A 24,963-nucleotide genomic window follows, 5' to 3' on the forward strand; every position below is an offset into this window, starting at 1 on the left:
CTGGAATTTGGCTATAATTATTCCCAGGAATTTTCAATTGGGGATTTTTTTCAGGTGACTGATAGATTCTTTCAATTTTTATTTTCCTCTGGTTCTAGAATATCAGGGCAGTTTTTCTTGATAATTTCTTGTAATGATGATGACTAAAGTCTTTTTTTGATCACAGATTTCTGGTAGTCTAATAATCTTTAGATTATCTCTCTTGGCTCTATTTTCCAAGTCAGTTTTTCCCAATGAGATATTTCAACATTTCCCCCTTATTTTCATTATTTTGACTTTGATTTTTTTCTTGATGTCTCACGGAGTCATTAGCTTCCATTTCAACAATTTTAATTTTTAAGAACTATTTTCTTGAATTAGCTTTTGTACCTCCTTTTCCATTTGGCCAATTCTATTTTGTAAGAAGGCCTTTTCCTCAGTGAATTTTGTATGCCTCGTTTTTTACCAGTAGGCCTTATTCTATTTCTTAAGGTAGTGATGGGCAAACTACAGCCCGTGGGCCAGATGCGGGCCCCCTAAAATGTTCTTTCAGGCTTTGCAACCTTATTCCTAATCTGATGAATACAATGAGTAGGATACAATACAATGAAATTTGGAAAGGGTTGCCTTAGAAACAGACTGACAGATGAACATTTAATTTCCTTTGGCCCCCTCTTTAAAAAGTTTGCCCACCACTGTCTTAAGGTTTTATGTCCTTCAGTTATTTCTGTGCCTCCTTTACTGAGCTGTTAACTCTTTTTTCATGATTGTTTTCCATTATTATCATTCTACCACTCCCCACCGCATTTTTGTTTGACTTTTCTTATCTGATTTTTAAAATCTTTTTTGAACTTGAGACCAATTCATAATTTTCTTGGAGGCTTTGGATGTAGCAGTATTGACTTTGTTGTCTTCTTCTGAGTTTGTGCTTTAGACTTCCCAGTCAGCAAAATAGATTCTTACACTGTTTCCTTTTTTTTGGTAGTTTACTAATTTTCCAGGCTTTTTCTTGTCTTTTAATTAAAAACAAACATACAAATAAATGTTATAGGTGACTATTTCAGTGGTGAAGGTGTTCCAAGCTTCAGGTTCTTTGTGTAGCTACTTTCAGAGCTAGCTCTGGGGATCTAGAAGTTTTCAGTTCTTCCAAGTGGTCTTATCCATGGAGAGGTATGCTATAATATTCTCTTGGTCTGCCCTCTGATCTGTGAGTGACCACAGGTACTCTTTTCTGCCCTGGATCTGTGTCCAGGGTCCCCTGCTTCCCCTTACCTTGGGACTGTGACTTTGGATCTGCATATGGGCAATGCAACAGAGTCCTGCGCCCAGAGCCAGAAAAGATGTAATTTCCTTCTGATCATGTCTGACTCTCTTACCACCTGCAGCCGAGAGCTCTAGAACCCTTTGGGGACAATTCAGCCTTTTCCAAGGTCTGCACTGCCTTGCCAAAGTAGGCCCTGCCTTTATGTGCTGGTCTGTACTCCATTCTCAATCTGGTGGCAAAAGACTCCTCCTGACCACTTTCTAAGTTATCATGGCCTGAAAAATTGTTTCATTCTATCTCTTTGTGGGTTCTGCCACTCCAGAATCCATTTTGAGGAGTGATATCAAAGTTGTTTGGAGGGCAATTTAGTAGGGCTTGGAAGGATCCATTGGGATATACCTCTCTAAACTACATTTTTTAAATTTCAATCATGGCTCTTTAGATCATAGGCTATCTTATTGTACGATGGGGATAAAATGAGTTCTAAAAGACCAGGTGAGAGAAGTGTAGACCTGGGAAAGGTCTACCAAACTGGAAAGACCTAAAGTGTTTGTCATTCAAGGACAAGATGACTCTCATCAAGATGGATGCCATGTGACAAATTTTTTTGATCAAAGGAATTCATGAAAACCATTTCTTGAGGTGTGAAGGTATTATGATTTGTGTCAGCAAAAGGAATAGCCTAAAAAATGATAATGAGTGACTCTGCAAAATTGTGCATTACCACTGAGTTATCATTATAATTAATTATTATACTATACAGTGTTGTGAGGGGCAGAAAATGAAATGCCAAGTTTAAGGACCAGCTAATAGTCTAGTTGACTTGAATACTGAAGTTGCTTTCAATAATAATTACAATAATAGTAATAATAATAATAATGACAATGAAGTACTAGCACTGATATTGCACTTTAAGGTTTGTAAAGCATTTTACATAATCTCATTTGAAACTCAACAATCCTGGGAACCTATTATCATCCTCATTTTACAGATAAGGAAACTAAGGCACAGTCTTAATGATTTGCTCAGGGTCATATAGCTGCTAAGTGTCTTAGGATGGATTTGAACTTAGATCTTCCTAATCCTAGGTCCAGTGCTCTGTCCATGGTGCCATCTGGATGATCTGGTTGGTTGGGGGAGAGTGAAGGGCCTTAAATCCTAGGCTGAAGAATGTGTATTTTAACCTCAAAACGATAGTAAGGCACTGAAATCTCAAAAGGAGAGTAATGACATGGTCAGGCCTGTAGCTAAGAAAGATTATTTTTGGTAGCTGTGTAGAAGATGGCGAAAAGCAGGGAGATCTATTAGAAACCTATTACAATCTTTCAGGTAAGAAGTGATAAGTACCTTAACTAGAGCAGAGCCTATGTGATGGAGAGATGCTCATGAAGCTTTTATGGAGGTAGAACAGGAAGATTCAAAGATGGCTCAAAGTCTATGAACAACCTGCATAACTAGATGTCACTTAGATGCCTTCTTTTCAATAACAGAGCAAAATGCTATTGTTTATTAAGAAGGGTTGAAAGAGGCAAAATATGTGGCAACAAACATCAGTATTGGTTCAAGTAAAGTAAAATGTGAGTATTTTTAAAATCCTCTTCTATTCGAAGACTTGGGTGTAGAGGGTGGGAGGAAATGACCACCCAATAACAATATGGAATTCTGGAGGTAGGATAAGTTCAAAGTTATGGCAGGCAATGAATTCTGTTTCAAACACTTTGAATTTAAGATCCTGCTGAAACATCAGGGTAGAGATGTCCAACAAGCAGTTAGTGATGTGGTTCTGGATTGAGATTAAGGCTAGATATGTAGAAATAATAATTAACTCCACTAGAGTTGATAGAATCGCTAAAAGAATGTAGAGTGAGAAGGTAAGAAGGCCTGGAGTGGAGGCAGAGAAAGCTCTGAAAGAGACTTAGGCAGTAAGAGATAGACTAAAAAAGTCTGTTAAGATTTGGCAGTTTAGAAACCCTTAGTAAATCTATAGAGTGGTTTCAATAGGATGATGGGACTGGCAGCCTAATTGTAAGGGGTTGAGAAATGAATGAATGTCAAGGAAGAGAAGGCATGGAAAGTAAAGATCCCTTTCTAGGAACATGAAAAGGGAACCCAGGGAAGATAAGGGATAATAGCTTGTTGAGACAGCGAGATCAAGAGGTTTTCTAAGGATAGGTTAGTCATGAACATGTTTGTAGGCAATGGTGTTTAATTGTGAAATTTGGAGGATATCAATTCCCTTAGTCTCCCCATAAGTTCTATTGATAGGTCTTTATACCTGGTCTCCACGGAAGGTTCTGAGAACCTGCCTCTTAGTTCTATCACTCCAGTCGGAGGATATGGCACCACTCCTGCCAGTGACTCTACTTTCCCAAAGAATTTTTAAAATGCTGTAATGTGTTTTTTTTTTTTCAGTTTCTATTCTTGCCCCTTTCCATTCCATATTTCCTCAACCTTTGATTTTATTTTGGATAATGGCCCTTATCAAGTCAAGGGATAGCCTACTGGACCACTATAGCAATAGGAGCTAGCTAGCAACTGACTTTTTGCTAAGGTACTAACTAAACTAAAGAATAATACCAACTAAGGCTGAAGCAACTGAAGCTGAATTCAAACTCTTACTCATGTGACCTTGGACTGATAAGATAGACCATATCTCACCTTTATTTCATTCCCACCAAAGTCACTGTATGCCATCTTCATGTCTTTCATGCAAACCTACCTTCCCCATGCATAGCATCTTTAATTAACAGACTTCCTCCCCCAAATTCCCTTTACAACTCTAGCTATGAAAAGTCAAATCAACACTACCACTCCTAGAAAGGACATGCCAACTATTTCCTTTAAGTTGTCAATTACCAGTCTCTTTGGCTTCCCTATCCAAAACACATTTCTTTGGGAATCATTCAGCTTTATATATTTCCTTCCCCACAAAAAATATAAGCTTTTGACTATAGGTAGTTCCATATTTCCTTCTACCTCCTCATAAAATGAAATAAAAGACAAACTATGGTCTCAACCAAAGAAATAACAAAGTAAAACATTTTTGTCAAGATCAGCCACTAAACAGGTTTCATAAGAACATTGATTCACATGAGTGGACAGGAAGGATAGGATTCTTGGCACAATGAACATAGAAATGTGTTTCACAGTTCTGAAACATTCTCCTTGAGGATCCTAACTGTAACAATTAAAAATGATAAAGGCTGATATGAAGAAAAGTAATATTTTAATTACCATGGCCATGTTGGTAAAATATATAAGACCACGCACCTGATAAAAGCTATTTCAAACCTCCCGGCATTTTCTTCCCTCCACCTGGCTGCCTCGTACCAAAAGAGACCAGTCAAAGCCTCATCTCCTCATTTAAGTCACGCTCTATGTTGGTTGACGTCATCACTTCCAAAACCGGAAACCCATTGGATCATGGAAAATGTAGTCTCAAAGTCCCCCACATGTCCACAGGAAGTTTGTCATATATCTATATATGTTGAGGCTTAATACTTCTAAATAGAATCCCAGAAATTCTAAATAACATAACATGTTGCTCCTTGGGAACCAAGATAATTGGCTAAGTCAGATCACGAATATTTTGGCATTATTTGTTCCTTGTCATCATGAAGAAGGAAAGCATTAGTAGGTTGTGACTACCACAGAATTTCGGAGTTGAAAGGACCACTGGAGAAGGTTATCTTGTCCAACCCAAACTTGTTGAAGAATATCTTTCTTCAATAAACAATGTAAATGATTATCCAGGGAGAACCTGCTCACTACAAAATAGCCCAGTTCACTTTTGGATATCTCTACTTATTAGGCTTTTTTATATCAAGCCTGTGTCTTTGTATTTTTCACCCGCTGCTCTGATTTCTGCCTTCTGGACTGAACAGAACAAATCTATTTCATACTATGGCTGCTTCTCATTTCCCTATAATAGGCCTGCACAATGACTTGATTCCTAACTCAAGTGTTTTAATATAAGTGTTTCCACTGTACATTACTATGTAAAGCTGTGGTTTTTCCCTAAGAGGTTGCTGTCTTGTTTCCCCCTATCAAATAATGAGGCTATCATCTGAGACTATATGAGTGGTGCATTACTGACAATCAAGACCTTGTTGGATAAGGCTCAAAAAAATGATAAATGTTAAATGCTAATGAGTAGTATAGAATGAGTGTTGTAATGAGTTCAAAGGAGACCATGATCCCAGAGGCCTATGGGTAGCTTGAAAAAGGCTCTCTCATTTGAAAAATGTAGGACTTGAGGCTAGATATTAAAATAAGAATAGTAATTAGAGAAATGGAGGACTAACGAGGGGGGTGAGGGTGGGGTGGCAATTCCAAGCAGGAAGCAAAGTGGGAACTTCTGTTTATATGGGTTAAAAACAAAGAATAAACTAGTATGTTTTTCCACTTGATACTGCTTGGAAAGAATGATTCACTTTCAAAATGATTAACTATAGGTTTTCATTCTCTAAGGTTTCCATATTTGAAAACTGAGCTGATATACAGAAAGCTTTTCAGGAAAAAGCTAGTTCATGAAACTAATTGAAGAAACAGTCTATGTTATTTGGCTAGAAGCTTGTTCGGCATGCCTTCACGAAACTTATTTTAAATCTGACTATTTTTTGCTATCCTAGGCAATCAATCACTTGTGAGACATTTTCTTATTTCACTACACTTAATATGAATTCTTTGGCATGATGGGTATAAAAGAGCCTAACAACAGTACTGGATCATCTTAGAAAGAATCCATCAGCACCCTGGCGGTAAATAGTCTGATGTACATTATACCTGTATTTCACATAATAAATATTTCCATATTGCTCGTGTCATGCTGGAAGACACATATCACACATACAAAGGAAATCTCATGAAGGAAATAAAGTGGAAGATGGCACGCCTTGATCTGCACTCAAGATTCCAACAGTTCCTTCTTTGGCTGTGAAGAGCATTTTCATCACGAATCCCTTGTGGTTATTTTGTTTTACTGATAAGGGCTTAATCCTTCATAGCTGATGATTATATAATATTTCTGCTACTATGTACATTGTTCTGCTGGTTCTGCTCACTTCACTTTGTATCAGTTCATATAAGTCTGCCCATGTTTTTTTTCCTGAACCCATTATTTCTTATGGCATAATAGTATTCCATTACAATTATATACCACAATTTGTTCACCTTATTCCTATTACCTAAATTTCCAATTCTTTGGCACTATAAAAAGAGCTGCTAAAAATATTTTGGTACAGGTAGGTCTTTTTACCTTATCTCTGATCTGCTTGGGATAAAGACCCAGTGTTGGTATTACATAGTTTTGGGGTCCTTTGAGCCTGTTTCTCTATTGCTCTCCAGAATTTTATCAGTTCAAAGTTCTACCAACAGTGTATCAGTGTCCCAATTTTCCCACATCCCCTCCAACTATCATTTTCTTAATAGGTTTGAGGTGTTATATCAGAGTGGTTTAAATTGCATTTTTCTAATCAATAGTGATTTGGAGCATTTTTTCAAATGATTAAGGTTTCTTCCTCTGAGAAGTGCCTATTCATATCCTTTGACTTTTCCAGTTGGGGAAATGTTTCATATTTTTACAAATTTGAGTTCTCTTTATATTCAAGTTCTCTCAGTTCTCTATATATTTGAGAAATGAGGCTTTTGTCAGAGACATCTGCTATAAAAATTTCCCCAAAAATTTGTTGTTTCTCTTCTAATATTGGTTGCATTGGTTTTATTTGTACAACAATTTTTTAATTCAATGTAATCAAAATTACATATTTCATTTTTCATACTGTTCTATCTTGTTTGGGCATAAACTCTTCCTTTATCCATAAACCTGATAGGTAAACTTTTCCAAGTTCCCCTAATTTGTTTATGCTAACACCCTTTATTTCTAAATCAAGTATCCATTTTAACTTTATACTGGCATATGATGAGATGTTAGTCCATACCTAATATCTGTCATACTGCTTTCCAGTTTTCCTAGCAGTTTTTGCCAGTGAATTCTTTCCCTAAAATTTGATCACTAGGTTTAATAAACACTAAGTTGTTATGAACATTAATGGACACTTGTTGATTACCTAATCTTTTCCATTGATTCATCACTTTATTACTTAGCCAGTAGCAGTTTTGATGATTACTGCTTTATAGTACAGTTTGATACCTGATACAGCTAGGCATCCTTTCTTCATACTTTCCCCCCCATTAATTTGCTTGATATTCTTGGACTTTTGTTCCACTAGATGAACTGTGTTTTTATTTTTTTTAGTTCTATGAAATAATTTTTGGGTAGTTTGATTGGTGTGGCACTGAAAAATAAAATTAATTTAGGAAGGATTGTCTTTTTCATCATATTGGCTCAGGCTATCCAAGAGCAATTAATGCTGTTCCAGTTGTTTAGGTCTGATTTTATTTGTGTGAAGAGTGTTTTGTAATTGTGTCCATAGCTGCTGGGCTTGTTTTGGTAGGTCTGCCCCCAGGTATTTTATGCTGTCAAGACTTATTTTAAATGGCATTTCCTCTTCTGTGTCTTGCTGTTGGATTTTGCTGGTAGTAAATAGAAATGCTCATGATTTATGTGGGTTTATTTTGTATGATGCGACTTTGTTGAAGTTTATGAATTTTTTAATCGATTCTCTAGGTATACCAATTATAACACCTACAAAGAGTAACAACTTTGTTTCTTTATTAGCTATTTTAATTCCTTCAGTTTCCTTTTCTGCTCTTATTGCTATAGTGAACACTTCTAGTATGATATTAAATAAAAGTGGTGATAACGGGCATCCTTGCTTTTTACTTGATTTTATTAGAAAGGGTTTTAGTTTTCCCCCCATTACAGATAATTCTTGCTGCTGCTTCTAAATAGATGCCATTTATTACCTTGAGGAAGGTTTCATTTATTTCAATGTATCCTAATGGTTTTTTTCAATAAGGAATGGGCATTATATTTTGTCAAATGCTTTTTTTGAATCCACTGAATAATCATGTAGTTTCTGTTGGTTTAATTACTGAAATGGTCAATTATGCTCAGAGTTTTCCTAATATTGAAGCATCCCTGCATTCTTTGTATAAAACCTACCTGATTGTGGTGTATGAGTCTCGTGATATGTTGTAATCTCCGTTTTATTAAAAATTTTTGCATCAATTTCATTAAGGAGAATGGTCCGTAGTTTTATAGAATTTGTTAAGATTCTTTCTTCCCCTATTTTTCTAAATAGTTTATGTAGTATTGTATGTAGTTGTTGAATGTTTGTAAGAATTCACTTGTGAAACCATCTGGCTGTGGGGTCTTTTTCTTAGAGAATTCTTTGATGGTTTGTTCAATTTCTTTTTCTGTGAAGAGGTTGTTTTAGTATTCCATTTTCTCTTTTGTTAATCTGGGTAGTTTATATTTTTGTGAATATTCTTCTGTTTCATTTAGATTATCAGATGTATTGGCATATAGTTGGGTAAAATATCTACCAACAATTGCTTTGTAGGAGTGAGTGGTTACTGTAATTCCAGTTTCCCCCTCTCTGCTGTCCTGTAGCCCAGGGCTCTGCTGCCAAGTGGGACTTAGGTTATTATAGTTCCAGTTTTCCCTCTCTGCTTCCTTGTGGCCTCAGGGTTCCACTGCCAAGTGAGAGTTTGTAGGGTTCCTGCCTTCTCTACCTATATAGAATAGTAGGCTTGGCTTGCTGCCATTCTGTGGGATTTTTTGCCTCTAGCAGAGTCACTATGTGTTGGGCTACTTCAAGCTCTACTGGTTCTTGAAGATGCTGGTCTGCCTGGTCTGCTCTTTCCTCTTACCTCAATGAGATGTATCCTTTCAGCTTTCATTTAAAAAAAAATTTTTTTTAAACCCTAATATCTTTTTTTATATATATCCTTCTATATTAATTTTTTATTTGTTACAGGGCTAGGCAATGGTAGTTAAGTGATTTGCCCAGGGTCACACAGCTGGGAAGTGTCTGAGGCCAGACTTGAACCTAGGACCTCCTGTCTCTAGGCCTGGCTCTCAATCCACTGAGCCATCCAGCTGTCCCCTCAGCTTTCATTTTTGAGGTAATTGATTTTCTTTTTCTGTGTGTGGAGGGATTGGGGGAATGCAAAGTTCTTTATCCTGCCATTTTAGCTCCTATCATGTGGACAACAGATCTTTGAATCCAACCTCTTCATTTTACAGAGGAATAAAATGATGCCTTGGGAGGCTGAGTGACTTTAAAGTCATCTCAGTCATGAGCACCAGAGAAAGAAGTTGAATCTTGGTTCTCCAGTGCTAAAGCTAATGCAATTTCCTGGCAATCCTGTTATAATGTGTGATAATTTGGAAGGCACCAACCACCATGATGACATTTTATGGTTACCAAAGGTATTTCTTCATAAAAACCCAAAGCATTAATACATGTAACAATTATAAACATATTTCTAAGAATGGCTATTTATAACCAAGGACATTTGTTTTGATAGCACAGGACCTAACATAGCAAGAAAGTATCACCCAAATAGAATAATTCCATTGGAATCACAAATCTGCTCAGTTGAGAAGCTATGAATAAGATCAATGAGTTCTCTATTTCAGAGGGCCACAATATTTGATAATGCCATGATTTATTTTAAAATGTCACCATCACTCTAGAGTTACTAATATAAAAGGAAAGACATACACATATATTTAGGTAATTCCAGGGAAAACTACTCATTTAGAACACAATCTTGATTTTTTTTTTTAATTGACCAAGTATGTCACATAGCTCATCTTTAGAGGAGCCAGTCTGAAACAAGAATTTCAAAAACTATCTTTTGGGGGGAGTGTTAATATCATAAAAGCAGAAGACTTAGATCATAAGAATTATATTGCTATTTTCCTTGTACTTTTCCTTACCAGGTTGTGCATGTTCCTTATTTTCTTTTAAAGGAATACAGGATCTAGGTCACAATAATGCAAGCTTCTTGAATACAAGTGCCTTTGTGCCACCAGAACCTAACACAAGCTTTTGTACATTTACTAGTCATATAGTTTTTGTCTCCTCTCTTTCCCTTCCTCTCTTTTTCTTTCCCTCCCCATTCTACTTTGTGTGTTCCCTATCTCTCCCTCACTGTCTTTTCTTCTCTCTCTTCTTTCTGTCACTCATCACTCTTCCCTCCCCTTCCCCCTTCTCTTTATCTCTCCCCGTTCATTCTTTCTCTCCTCCTCACTATCTCTTTCCATCTTCCCCTCTTTCTCTCTGCTCCTTCTTCTGTATCTTGTCTCTTTCCCTCCTATTGGTTGCCTCTTTCCTCCTCAGGCTGGATAGGCAATTCTATGTTGTTTACTGGCTTTCAGGCTGACTACCAAATGTTCCTCAGTTCCCTGTTATAGCTGCTTTTCCAAACTGCTGCTACTCCTCTTTATATTGCTCTCCTTACCCTTCTTCTTCCTTATTGCCCTCTTCCCTTTCACAAACCCAGAGCAGGCCTGGCCCAGAGCCCTTTCATAACTAGGGTTCTTAACTATTCCTGGTCATGATTATTTGGGATGGGGTACTCAAGGTCTTCTTTCCTTCCCCTCTCCCCACACACTTTTGGGTCCATAGCTGTTCTAGAAACCTGAAGGTCCATAAGGCTGTATTCTAGAGTGCTATGGTTTCAAAAACAACACAAGGAACAATTTTGGTGCTCCTCACTGCTAGATTATGCTGAAAGATGGAGAGAAATAATCGAATGTTGAGTCAGAGGACCTGATTTTCAGTCCAATTGATACGACTTATTAACCTGTGTAAATAATGTATAACATGGGGCAAATCAGTTAGTCTTTCTGGGCCTTAATTTCCACATTGGCAAAATGAGATGAACTCTTAATATCTCTATCAGCTCCAATTCTATCATTCTCTGGAGTTGAAAATAAAAAAAAACCAAACAAAACTTTTCCACAAAAGGAAGAAAACAAAGCTGTAACAAAAGTTGCTACGTTTACCACTAACACCCAGTTGCTCTTTCCCAAAAACACCTGTTTTAACAATTCAGGTGGAATTTCCTAGCTTTAGATTTATACTTTACTATTCTAAGAAGCCAAAGACTTTAAAAGGCATTTTGCATATATTAAAAAGAAAGAGCAAGAATAAATATTGTATAACTTTAAAAATTAGTATTTAGAGCAGGATTAAAATTAACAAGAGTATTAATCTTAAAATCAAGTTTGAAATAGATTGTGCTCAATCTAATACGAGAATTAACCTATATCAGGCTCTCATTACTGAAGTATAATAAAAGTTTTACAGATAACAGCAATCTTTTGAACCACAGAAAAGGCAAAATATCAGATTATGAGTCAGCCAGAAGGTCTAGTTTGTTTCGAAGGCAAATGAACTTAATAGGTTCAAGGCTTGGAAAAATGATCGAATAAAAGATATTTGTTTTAAAATGGCAACAATTCATAAAATTTAACTTTGAAGAAGTGAACTTGAATGCAAAGACAACTCTGTACCTTTGAAACAGGGCCATTTTTGCTCAGGGCACATATCTCATTTTCAACCTGATGAAGCCAATTAGTATTTTCATGAAATTGTTTAATTTCTTCTTCTCTTTTCTTCCCTAGGTGAAAGCGACGAGTTTGGAGCATTCCAAGTCTATGATCCCGCTTGCAAGTGGCCTAAAATACAATATATTTAATAGGAAATTAGGTGTGAAGATGCCCAATTCTGTTTCAAACAAAAGATTTCTTAGCATTCCATAATCAAAAAGTCAAGGCTATTTTAATGCTCTTTGATCTATATAAGATTAATAAAATAATATAGCCTATCTACAGTAACCTGCTGGAACAGATATTTCAGTAGATTAAATTAGGTTATGCTTTCATATTTAAAGCTATTTTCCTCTTGAAATCTTTATAATTACTGGCAAGAAAACAGGAAATTGAATCACTTTTATAAAATTTCATATAAAGAGTTTATGGCTTTAAGAAACATGAAGTCTAAGCTAAAGACTAAAATTATTTCTACTAAAATATATTCCATTTAATAGACCAAACAATTAAAGTGGTGTTTAAGTCACCTCATTTGAAACTGAGACAAACATCTGAATCAATGAATACAATTAAAAATAATGGCCTCAGACACTTCCTTGCTGTGTGACTCTAGGCAAGTCACCTATCCTCTATTGCCTACCCCTTATTTCTCTTCTTCTTTGGAACTAATACACAGTATAGATTCTAAGATAGAAAGTAAGGTTTAAAAAATATTACCCATACCTTCTGTCTTAGAATTGGTACTAAGTATCAGTTCCAAGGTAGATGAGCAGTAAGGGTGATGGAATGGAGGTTAGGTGACTTGCCTAGGGTCATACAACTAGGAAATGTCTGAGGCCACATTTGAACTCAGGACCTCCCATTTCCAAGGCTGGTGCTCTATTCACTGAACCACCTAGCTTTCTGCACCCTGCCCTGCACCTCCTTTTCAAAATAATCCTTACCTTCTATCAAAGAATTGATATTAAGTGCTAGTTCCAAGGAAGAGGAGTATGATAATAATTTCAAAGTTAAAAAGAATCTTCAAAGTCATCATACATGTTCTCTATATTTCCAACTTGCTGTTAGTCTTCAGACTATCTGAATTATTTCAAATGACGGAGAGCTCATCATTCACAGTGATCTGGTAATTAACACATGGGGGGACAGGCACAATTTCTATTCTTTAAATATTAGTGAATAAGGGACCTTAGAGATGATCATGATCTTGCTCACATAAGTCATTTTTGTAGGTGAGGAATCTGAAGGCTATAATTAAATTATTTACCTAATATCTATCACAGAACCTTTGGAATTGGAAGAGATGTCAGAGAGCATCTGGTTCAAGTTGTTCCTGAATAAGAATCCACATGACTCTCTAACAAGTAGTTCTCAGCCTTTTCTTGAGGCCTTCCATGAGGAGGATTTCTCTTCTTTCTTCACTAGTATAGTACTACTTATATATAATTCTAATTGTTAGGAAGTTTCTCTTAGAAAGAGGCTAACTCTTATGTCTATTATCCCTAATTTGCCCATCCAGTATCAAGTAGAACACAGATTCTCTCTTTCATGGAACAGGGCTTCAACACTTGACATCTCTTATGACACCACTAAGTCCTCTCTCCCCACCCCCCTCTCAAACTCAACATTCACAGTTCTTTCAAATGATATGCATATGGCATGAATAACAAGGCCCTTGAACCCCTAAGTATTTCTTTTATATACTCTTGAATAAAAGAGAAGTGACAAAGAAGAAAGAAGGGAGTGGAACCCAATCCCTCCCTCACAATCAATCATTCAAAATCTCTGTCTCTGCCTCTCTTCCTCTCTCCCCTCTGTCTTCTCTTTCTTTCTGTCTCCTTCTTCTTGTCTCCATCCATCTCCCCTTACTTTTGGTCTTGATATCAGTTCTAAGTCAGAAGAGTGATAAGGGCCAGGCAAAGGAGGTTAAGTGACTTTCCATGGGTCAGAGCTAGAAAGTGTCTGAGGGGCTTTCAAATTCTAGGTCCAGTGCTTTATCTACTATGCCACCTAGCTAAGCCCAAGTTTTTTCTTCTGGAAGCTAAATATTGATATATCCTTCAAATTGATTCCATGATTGTACAAGAGTTAATTAAGGATTTCAGTAGGATAGGAGCTCTTTGATGGCAGAGACAATCTTGTTTTTTCTCTTTGTATCACAGTGCCTCATACATGATGAAAGACTTGATTCTGCAGTCACTCTCTTGTGACCAATCTAGTTTTTCAATGTTTCTTCTTAAACTCAGTGCCCAGAGCAGAACACAATATTTTACATGCAGTCTGATTACTTCCAAATAGAGTAGGACTACCGTCTTTCTTCTTCTGAATATTCTATTTCTTTTAGTTTAGCCCAGTTTCAAAAATGCATTGTCAACTCTGTACAAAACTATAATATACTGGGGAAGACAATGCAAAATAGAAATGACACAATAGCCGCTGCTCTCAAAAGGACTCATAATCAAGACAGCATTAACATCTTTTTGGCTGCCACATCATAATCATCTGGAATATGTAGTCCTCTAATATATCAGCATGTACTGTTGGATACATTTCTCCTATCTTAGATGATTTTTGGAAATGGGCAAGAATGTACAGTGATCTCTAGGAAATTCATCTTAGATTTACCTCGTCATTCTAGCTTATTTAAATCTTTCTGGGTTCTGATTTTGCCACTACCATATTGGCTAGTCTCTCCCAGCTTTGGATCACCTTCAAGTTTCATGGCCTTTGCTCTAGTGTGAGTTCATCTTTCCTTGACACTGCTTATAAAGAGCTGCTAAAGCTACAAGGATACACACATTACTCTCCATCTCTTGACTGGGCATTTCTATGGCTGCCCCCATGCCTGGGTCACTCTCTTTCCTCATCTTTACCTATTAATTTTCCTGGTTTCCTTCTAGTCTCAACTATTGTCCAGCTTTTTGTAAGAAATCTTTCCCATTCCTTCTTAAATCTTGGTGTCATCCCACCGAGTCTTCTTTCCATTTATTCTGTACAGATCATTTGTGTACAAAGTTGTTTGCATGTTGCCTCTTTCATTAGACTGGGAGCTTCTCGAGACCAAGACTGCCTTTTTTGGGGTATCCCCAGCACTTTAGCACAGAATCTGGCATATACTTGATACTTATTAAAGCTAGTTGACTGATTGACTACAAAGAACCCTTAAAGGACTTAAAAAAAAAGTAGGTTTGACTCTAATTCAGGACTGGCTTCTGATTCATGCAAATACTCTATTTATTGAATCATAGTATAAGGATTTCTCTGATTTCTAATATTCAACCCAGACCCTAAAATAGATCAGATTTGCTTTTTGGTTTTATTAGAGGATTTTATCAGGGGAATCTAATGGTACTCTGGGGTCAACACGTCTACCTTCTTTTCATCAGTCTGAAAATCAGATCTCATAGGTGAGTTTGAGGTGACCACTGACTGTGGACAGGAATAAATTTTTAGAAACAGTTCAAGAAACAGCTATGGAAAAACACCCAGCAACTAAATTTGCATCTAGGTGGCTAGATAAGGAAATTAAGAAAAAAAAGTATATGAGCCAAGGGTCCAGGAAGAAACTAAGACCCCTATTTCCTTGGGGAATGCAAGAGAAGGAAGTCAGATTAGAGAAAATACAATTGAGAGCATCACAGAACACTAGGAGTGGAGAGTCAAAAGGGTCCTTAGAAATTCCCTGTTTCAACTGGCTGATTTTAGAGTTGTGATATCTGAGAGAGGAAGAAGTGGGGAATTGCTAAAACTTTGCATGTGAAAAGCAGGGCTAGAAAGAAATATAGGTAGCCTGCTCCAAACTCTATGCTCTTTCACATGCTGGTAGAACAAGACATCCAGCTGCCAGTCAGGCCCCAGGGTGTCAACAGAGTTTGATTTCCCCAAAGGGACAAACCAGAGAGAGACAAGATTCATCCACTGAGAACAGGAGGGTGAGACAGGGGCAGACAGCAAGGGGATTCATGAGAGGCACTGAAGCATAGTGATAGTGATAAATATGGAATCAGGTAGAATAGAACTTCCTTAGCCTAAATTAACAACATTCTTGGGAATCTAAAGAACTGTACATGTGACTGCTGGGCCAATATCAGTAATAACTAACCTTATTTCATTTCTTGACAGGATTATTACTAAATTAATAGATAAGGTTGATGCTATAGTTTGTCTAGATTTTAGCAAAGCAGTTGCTAAAGTAACTCCTACTATTCTTGTAGAAAAGAGGAAGGAATATGAACTAACTGATAAAACAATTAGATGGGACTGAAAGTAGTTATAGGGACAAGCTCAAAAAGTAGTAACTACTGAATCAACGTCAGAGGAGGGCTCCAGGAATATGCGCCTGCCACCATGCAGTTTAAGACTTCCTTCAGTGACTTGTACAAAAGGAGAGATGATATACTTCTCAAATTTGAAGTTGGCATCAAGAAAGAAGAGATAGCTAGCACTTTGGAGAAGTCAGTTCTCCAAAAGATTAACAGATTAGAGCAGAGGTGTTAGACATGGGGCGTGAGACATAGGGCCCACAGGGTGCATGAGGCCTATAAAACTCTTAAGTACAGCCCAAATGAAATTAAAATGTAATTGAGAGACACTTAATAAAATAAGTAAAAATACAACAAAACATAGGTGATGTTAATATGTGTTTTCTTATATTTTTCTATGGGCACAGCTACTTCTAACACTTGAGAACTTAGTCTGATATAGGTGAAAAAACCTGAAATAATCAAAATGTTTATGATTATCTTGGTAAGAAAACCCTGCAAATGGTCTTTAGGTATAAGCAAATTATAAATGCTTAGGTTCTATGATAAATTCAGAGGAAAGAATGACTTATATAGGAACTTCCCTTTAATAATGTTTCTCAGGTAAGTCCACACTCCATTAGGATATAAATTGCTTGAGGGGAGAGATTTCATTTCTGTTTTTGTAATCCCAGGCCTAGCAAAGGAATGTGCCTGGCACAGATTAGATGCTTAATAAATGCTTTTTCATTACTATAACTGAATCACGGTTCAGAACTTGTTGGAAATAGGATAAAGTAGGATGTTGACTTAGATAAATATGGGTTTACATGAATCAGTTGGTTTTACTAAATTTCTAAATGGGACATTCTGCTTAAAAATAGAATTATTAGTGATAACTCCTCTGATAGTATCCTCTAACTAAATCACGTTATTTCCTTATGCAAAAATCTTTCCCATTATCTCTAGGGTAATAAGTATTTTCTTTTCCTGACTTTTGGACCAGTAATACTTTTAGTTAACTCTCTTGAATCAGAGTACTTAGTGTGGCTTTCAAAGTCATCTACAGTCTAGTCCTACTTTTAATTTGCTAAATTTCTTAGTGATTCTACAAGAACTGTTCATTCCTGCCAAACTGATCTAGTCTAGTTTTGACATCTTTCTATGGCTTCATTTCTGAAAACGATATTAAAAACCCCATCTTTCAATATAACTTAAGTATGAGCTCTTGAATGCTTAAATACTTCTTGCCTTCTAAAATGTAGGGAAAGTGACAAGATTTCCACATTTCCTCTAACACATACTACTTTGTATGTAATGTGCTTGTATATAATGGGAAATAAAATACCTGTGGACAGTGATTACAGAAGTCACCTATAAAGTGAACTACATAGGGATAATAATTAACTTCCTGTGATCACCTTTCTTGTCTTTGGGGGAAAATGACCTCGAAGGCTGGTCATTCAGGATGGTCATGTAATTAACTAGATTAAAGAAAACAGGGGACTTACTATTCTGAATTCAAAGTTAATATATGATAGGGACTAGAAAATATAAAAATACATGTTGTTGAAATATAAGAAAGGCCTATTCAAGATTTGTTTTACCACTGAAAGGAAAAACCTATAAGCACAAAGTTAAATATTAAGTTTTTTCAAATCTATGTTAGTTGGGAAACATGAAGGCTGTCAAAAATATAGGTAAAATATATTCAAAAATGTTAAACTAAATTTTACTAGCAGTTTAAAACAATAGACATCGTTTCATTTTCCTGAAGTCTAACTTTTTTTCATTTTAAAAATCCCTTAATACAAAATGTATAACAAACATATTGAGTACATTTTGGGAGTGATGGGGAGGGGACAGAAAAACCAGAGGAAAGTAAAACTTCATGATTCACTGGTGTAGGAAACTCTCTTCAAGAGTACAGACAGAGAATGATTTGCCACTTACTTCTTGCCTGGGGCACTGGGCAGTGAAGGGATTGCCCATGGGATCTCAGCTAGCAGGCAAGAAAAATAGGCCTTGAACCCAGGTCCTCTATGTTAATTTTAAGTCCTGACTCTCTACCAAGACATGCTTCCTTTCATGATTTCATTTTGCTTTCTTTAAATTCAGATTACTCCCGAATTTCATAGATGACAATGTCAGATTTGAAATGATCTTATTTTTTAAAAATGCAGAACTTCTCCTATTGGTACAGGCAATACAGATAAGCTTTTGGTACATAAAAATGATGCTGCCCTTAGCACCAGTGGGGCTAAACCAGGAAAAATCCCCCTAGTGCTAAAGCAGTCATAGAATGGAACAGTAATAGGTCCAACTACCTTTTCAACTTTCTCTTCACAGCACATCATTTCTATTTGCTTGTGGTACTGTTGCTGGTAGAATGTTTTTAGTTCATTTTCCTTAATCAGCATTTCCAAATTCAGATATTCTTGTCTGATTTCTTCACGGTTCTGGAACAAACGATTTAAAATCCCTCGAAACCTACCAAAAACAACAAATATCATACTGCAGATTAAACTTAAGAGAAAAATAAGGAACTCACATAGAGAACAGCTCAAACAAAAAATGGTGCTACCCAAGCCCTTGTACCTGGTAGTCATAATAGGTTTGCTTCTAGAATACAAATGTGCTCCAAGGAATGCACAATTGGTAAGATTTTCACTTAACTAAATTTTAGAACAATGCAAGTCATCCCTCTCGTAAATAAGGTCATCTTTCTGGAAGTTATAGTAATAACACGGACTCAGTTATTAGGAATTTCTATAAGGCAACATATTTTAACATTTGAAGAATGTCAGGGAATGTGACAGACTGGGAAAATTATACATTTGCACTGGTAAAAGGGAAAAAAAGGGATGAGACATCATCTTCAATCAGATATATAGTAAGTACACAAAATACCTGGTGTTTTTTTTTTTAAACCCTTACCTTTCGTCTTAGAGTCAATACCGTGTATTGGCTCCAAGGCAGAAGAGTGGTAAGGGTAGGTAATGGGGGTCAAGTGACTTGCCCAGGATCACACAGCTGGGAAGTGTCTGAGGTCAGATTTGAACCTAGGACCTCCTATCTCTAGGCCTGGCTCTCAATCCACTGAGCTACCCAGCTGCCCCCACCTGGTGTTTTTTTGATGTGCCTATGATACAGAAATAAGGAATAAGCAGTAATCAGAATAGTTAAATGACACCATACTCTCCAGTTTGCACCATCATCAAACAGCCTGTTTTTTGCTTTAGCTTGTGCTATGTAAAATGAAGGCAGCAGGGTACCCTCAACAATCTAGCTCCTCAGGGATTTAAGTCCTCTTCTTGGGGGCCCAGTTATCTACTATAACCCATCAATTAAAAGTCAGCCCTCTTACAGAAATCCAAAGAGGTCTTTGTGAATGTAAACCTCCCACTGATGCCTAGATTCCCTTGAAGCAGGTTAGGACTCCTAGAGAAACCCTGAAATGAACTTGTGCTTTTATATTCTTCCAAGGTCAGCAAAGAATAAGCTTCAAAGATGTTCTAATAGTGTAAAAATAAAATCTGTGCCTTAAGTCACAGAAGAGTCAGGCCTCAGCTATAATAATAATGTAAACAGTCACACACAGACACAATAATTTAAGAGGAGAATCAAAAAAAAAAAAAAAAAAAGAAGGAGGAGGAGGAGGAGGAGAAGAAGGAGGAGGAGAAGATGACGACTTTGGTTGGGAGGAGGGGTACATTTTAAAGCATGTCCTTTGGAGGAATCTGGAAATTTGTTTGTAAGGTTCAGGGGTAAAAACACTGTGGCCTTCCTTACATCAACAATTCTCAATGAAAATCTGCTGGGAATGTATACAAACCACAGCACTAGGCTTTACTGCAGTTTTGTCAAACTGATGATAAATAAGTAATGGAGCAAGTTGTAGAGACACTCAAGCCTCATCAGATGATGTCACAGCAATAGGAATGCCAGTAAATGAATTGGATGAGTTCTCTTTAGGTTTCACCCATAGGACAGCAGCTTCTTTCCCATACAATGTTTTATGTGAGGACAGGAGAGGTAGCATCTGTCAATCTCATGAATTTGTGGTCAACTCCTGCATTGGGTTTGTGTCAGAGGTAGTGGAAAGGCAAATGAGAAGGGAATTAGCAACAGTAACTCTTTTCCTGGAACTTCATTTAAAAATTACAATAAAATGACTATTTGTTATTTCTTCAAGTACGTCACTACAGTGAAGTCTAACTGGGATACATTGGTGGACAGCAGGTTCTAGCAGGTGCAACAAAGCTAGAAGGGCGAGAGTAGCAACGATTCCTCAAGCACTGTTCAGAGAACAGCCTATCTCAATTAAAAGAATGCTGAGCAGTAAGGGGGTGGTCCTAGCAGTTCATGTCATCCTCTGGCTAAGTGAGGGAAGGGGTTGATCCTTGGAGGGAGGGAATGGAACAAATATTTATTAAGCAAGCAGTATGTGCCACGAACTGTGCTAAGCACTATGTAGATAATATTTCACTTGAAACTCACAACAACCATGGGAGATAGTGCTATTATCTCTCCTAGTTTACTGTTGAGTAAACTAAGGCAGAGATTAGGTCTAGAGTCAGACAGCTGCTAAGTGTTTGCTAAATTTGAACTTGGGCCTTCCTGACTCCAGGTCCAGAGTACCTGGAGCACTGTACCACCTAGCTTCCTACACTGATGATGGCAAAAAAAAACCCCCCAAAAAACCTGATCCTTAAAAAAACTGAAATACTCTTATCATTACCAGGAATTTTTAAAAAATTAAGTCAATTGCCTATAAATGAAAAAAAAAATTAAGAGTTTTATGTTAGTTCTTTATTAATCTTAAATAAAACACACAATACACAATATTGAATTCTGACATAAGGATTAATTTCTTGTTCTTGTGGGAAGAAGGAAGAGAGCCTATCTTTGCAATATGCCTTTTCAAAACACTAACACATAAAACAATTCCTCCAAATGAAGATTAACTTGGATTGAGGCAAAGCAAAGAAATAAGAATCTGGACAATGAAAGAAATATAAAAAAATTTTAAAAGCAGAGATCAATAAACAGAAACAAAACCAGAATTTCCTCAAGACATAGTAAAATGCTAATTAATTCTGGGGGAAAATTAATATAGAAATACATTGGAAAATGTAAGTGATGTAAAAACTAAAGATATCAATAAAATATTATTTTAAAAATATTCATGGAAATATTTTTTAAAACAGAATTGGAGAAAATGGAAAAAATAGCAGAGGAAGCAGAAAACTATGAGCAAAAAACTATACACCTGGAAAAAGATCTGGCATGTACAGAGTAAATAATGAAAGATATGAAAGAAAGTGCAATGAGACAAAATTTAAGAATTATAACATTTCCAAGAAATTATAGAATCTGATCACTTTATTTAGGAATTGATATAAGAACATTTCCCAAAAATAATGAAACAGAGAGACTTCAATAGAATTCAAAATACATTACAAAACTCAACAAATAAATGTTTGTGAATCATTATCAAGCTCCAAGAATACAATGACAAGGAGAATATTTTTACCAGCAAGAATGAAGAAAAAAACATTATATACCAAACAAAAAGATTTGAGTTGCATAAGAGCTTCCTACAAAAATCAGAAATGAGAGATGCTAGCATATGGTATGTATTGAAAATTAAGATATAAAGGGAAATCCCCAAAACTGCTTGCCAGCTAAAGTATTCTTTGTAAAAACAAAAGATGGTTATTTAAAAATTACGAGTTGAACAATTTTCATACATCAGGGACAATGACAATAGTTTTTAGTATAAAAAAAAAATGAAAGCAAAGAGCTTGAATTGCGCCATCAAGATAAATAGAAAGATAAGTGGGCAATTATCTATTTACCAAAGGAATAACAAATCAATGGAAGTGTCATATTGAACAAAATTAAAATTATGTTAAAAAAAAGGAGGAAGAGAACTTGACTTTAGATATTACAGGTAAAAACATCAAGACAATTCCTTATCCACTAAATCATCTAGCTGCCCTGATAACTTGTATTGATGAAATACAAAAAGAAGGTTAATACATCGCTGTGCATCTGAAAGGGCTAGAATCTAAAAGGCATATTCTGTGTAAAAGGCGACCTGAGAGAAAGACTAGGATCACTACCATTTTCACTTCAAATTTCACAAGCACAAAAGAACCCTTTGAAATCCAAGAAGAACAAATCAGCATAGAATGGAATGAATCCTTTATTAAGACATATTACAATAAAAAGTGGAAAGTGATATTCCAAAGAGTAAAGACTATCTGATGGCATCCCAAAATAACACAATTTAGAAAACTGCAATAAAATGTCAAAGACAATAAGTGAATATTTGGTATGATGAATTTTAATTATTCCTTCAAAAGAAAGTGAACAGAGTATATTAAACTGAATAAATAGTGAATAGTTAAACACGTGAGATATTTTCCTGTCACCACTAACACAACTGTTGACCAGTTCCAGTGATAAGTATGTAAGCCAAAGAGCCTTAGAAACAGCAAGCTACTCTAGAGGTACAGTCTTACTTATAGTCGCAGATAAGGTTTGCATAACGGAAAGAAGGGCATTAAAGGAAAGGGCTGTGTCCCCATGTGCTTTGCCACTAAGGAATGCAGGATACTTTGGAAGCTGAAGGCTCCTGTGGTGGTGTTTCTTCCCCAAGTAAAATTAAATTTCCTGTAGAGTAGAGACTGTCTTACTCTTCTTGTCATATCTCCAGCATTTAGCACAGTGCTCAGCATAAAGGGCTTAATAAATGTTCATTCATTCATTTATTATTTGTTTGATCATTTACATTCATGAAGTATCAAGAAATGAAGTCTCTGTTTTTATATGGCTAAGGTTAGACAGGGATATGGCAACTGTGTGGGGAAAGTTTTAATTTTTGGTTGGTTCTGTTAAAAAAAATCTCAGAAACTTTGAGAATGAGTGAGGAAGCAAAGCGAGCAACAATGAGCTGAATAATCTAAGTAGCAATGGGTCTCATAGCAGAATCAGGCAGGGCACCTAGACTAAAATTAATTATTTAAGGGGGAACAACTCTTGCATTTCAACATTAGTAGATTAATATATGGGGCAGGTAGGTGGCACAGTGGTTAATAGTGCTGGGCCTGGAGTCTGGTTCAGTTCTGGGCCAATTCAAATCTGGCTTCAGACATTTACTAGTTGTGAGACTCTGGGCAAGTCACTTAACCCTGCTTGCCTCAGTTTCATTAGATGTTAAATGAGCCGGAGAAAGAAATGAAAACTACCCTAGTATCTTTACCAAGATAACCCAAAGGGGCCATGAAGAGTTGGACATGACTGAAACAAATGAACAAAAAGGACAATAAAAGTTAATATAAAATAATACAGAAGACTATCTTTCAGAAGAAGAGAGGTGAGAGCAGGACAGATATGGGTAATGGTCTCTAGAGGAAAGGAGAATGAAAGACTTGATTTCTCCCTTTATTTTTAGGGTGATAGGAAAGTAAACAAAAATTATGATGTGACTTCAGAGAGAGGAGTAGGGTTTAGACATGGCCAACAGAAAGGGGTTAACATGAGTGAAGAGAGTTGGGAGAGAGGGAAGAGCTGAAGGCATTACGAGATATCAGGAGGCTAGTGTGGACATGATAGATGACTATTATCTACAAGATACAGTTAAGCTTCTTGGCACTAATTATGGTCAGCAAGGAGTGGCTGGGACTCTGCAGGGGCAAGATGTGGAGAAGATGAAAAAGAGGGTCATGGATGCAAAGGACACAAAACATTACATCAAAAGGCATAAGCTATAAGGAAAAGAGAAAAGAATATAATTCTCCCTACTCACTCTACTCCTCTCATTTGGAACTGCCCTTTGTTGTCAAACTAGAGGATTGTAGAAGGTAAAAAAAAAAAAAGGAATTAAAAGGAAACTTCATTTCAATGGCCTTTTATAAATGGGTTTATAAAAGGCCATTGAAATGAAGGAGGAAATGACTGGAAGTGGAGGGAGGGGTTAGGGATTAAGTGGGCCAAAAAAAAGAAGTGAGACAAAGAATTGCAGGTATGTACTATTCAAAGCCAATACTACCTAAATTATTTTGCAGGGCTACACCAAAAAACTACTAAGGTGATACATTTAGCACTAAAAAAGATAATAAAAAAATTCATTTGGAAAAAATAAAGTCTGGAATCCCCAGGCAAAAAATGAGAAAATTTTTAATAAAGAGAGCATGGCTCACTAGAGCTGAAATTGTATTGTAAATCAGGAGAGATCAAGTTTGTTTGGTAATGGTCAAAAAAACAGTGATCAATGGAGCAACACTTTGATAGCAGTCAAAAAACAGTTGCACAATAAACCCAGAAACATGAATTATTGGGGGTGAGAAGTCCATGTTTTACAAGAACTTCTGGTAAAATTAGGGAACATTTTGACAGACATAAGGATTAGATCAATCTATTATACAAGATGTTAAAATAAACTCAGAGAGGGGATATATAATTACAAAAGAATGACATCAGCTATATTTTACAACTTTGAAAAGGAGGAAATTTCTTAACTAAACAAGACATAAAAGAGTCTAACATGTAAAATGGTTAAAAAGATTTTGTGTGAATAAAATCAAGGTAGGCAGAATTCTAAAAAACAAAATTAAAAACAAAAAAACAAAAAAACAACTAAACACCAGAGTGGGAAAATTATGTGCATCAAACTATTAGTATATGCCATATAGAAGGAATTGATACAAATATATAAGTCTAAGAATCATTTCCTAACAGATAAATGGTCAAAAGATATAAACAGTTTTCAAAATAAGAACTACCTATTTTAAATGACTACAGGAAAGTAAGCTTCTAAATCATTAATAAGAGTTGTAATGTAAATGTTAAAACAATTTAAGAGATTTCAGCTTACATCATGAAAAATGGCAAAGAGAGGAAAAGATGGGTTGGAATAGTCAGTGCTCCTGGTTTTGTAGGATGACAGTACATTGATGCATTGTTGGGAGAGCTGTAAAATAGGCCAACCATTCTGGATT

At 36.2% G+C, this 24,963-nt stretch overlaps 1 protein-coding gene across 1 annotated transcript in view; it reads right to left on the minus strand.

Moving 5' to 3' along the window:
- KIF18A (kinesin family member 18A) overlaps positions 1 to 24,963 on the minus strand; it is a 113,237-nt gene that overhangs the window by 50,369 nt on the left and 37,905 nt on the right. The window contains exons 11-12 of the mRNA XM_044681006.1: positions 18,283 to 18,445; positions 11,676 to 11,840 (exon numbers count right to left, since the gene is read on the minus strand). Coding sequence (XP_044536941.1) covers positions 11,676 to 11,840; positions 18,283 to 18,445 — 328 coding nt within the window. The remainder of the gene's footprint in view (positions 1 to 11,675; positions 11,841 to 18,282; positions 18,446 to 24,963) is intronic.

This window comes from Gracilinanus agilis, chromosome 6, assembly GCF_016433145.1.
Source record: "Gracilinanus agilis isolate LMUSP501 chromosome 6, AgileGrace, whole genome shotgun sequence".
NCBI classification, from domain to species: Eukaryota; Metazoa; Chordata; class Mammalia; order Didelphimorphia; family Didelphidae; genus Gracilinanus; species Gracilinanus agilis.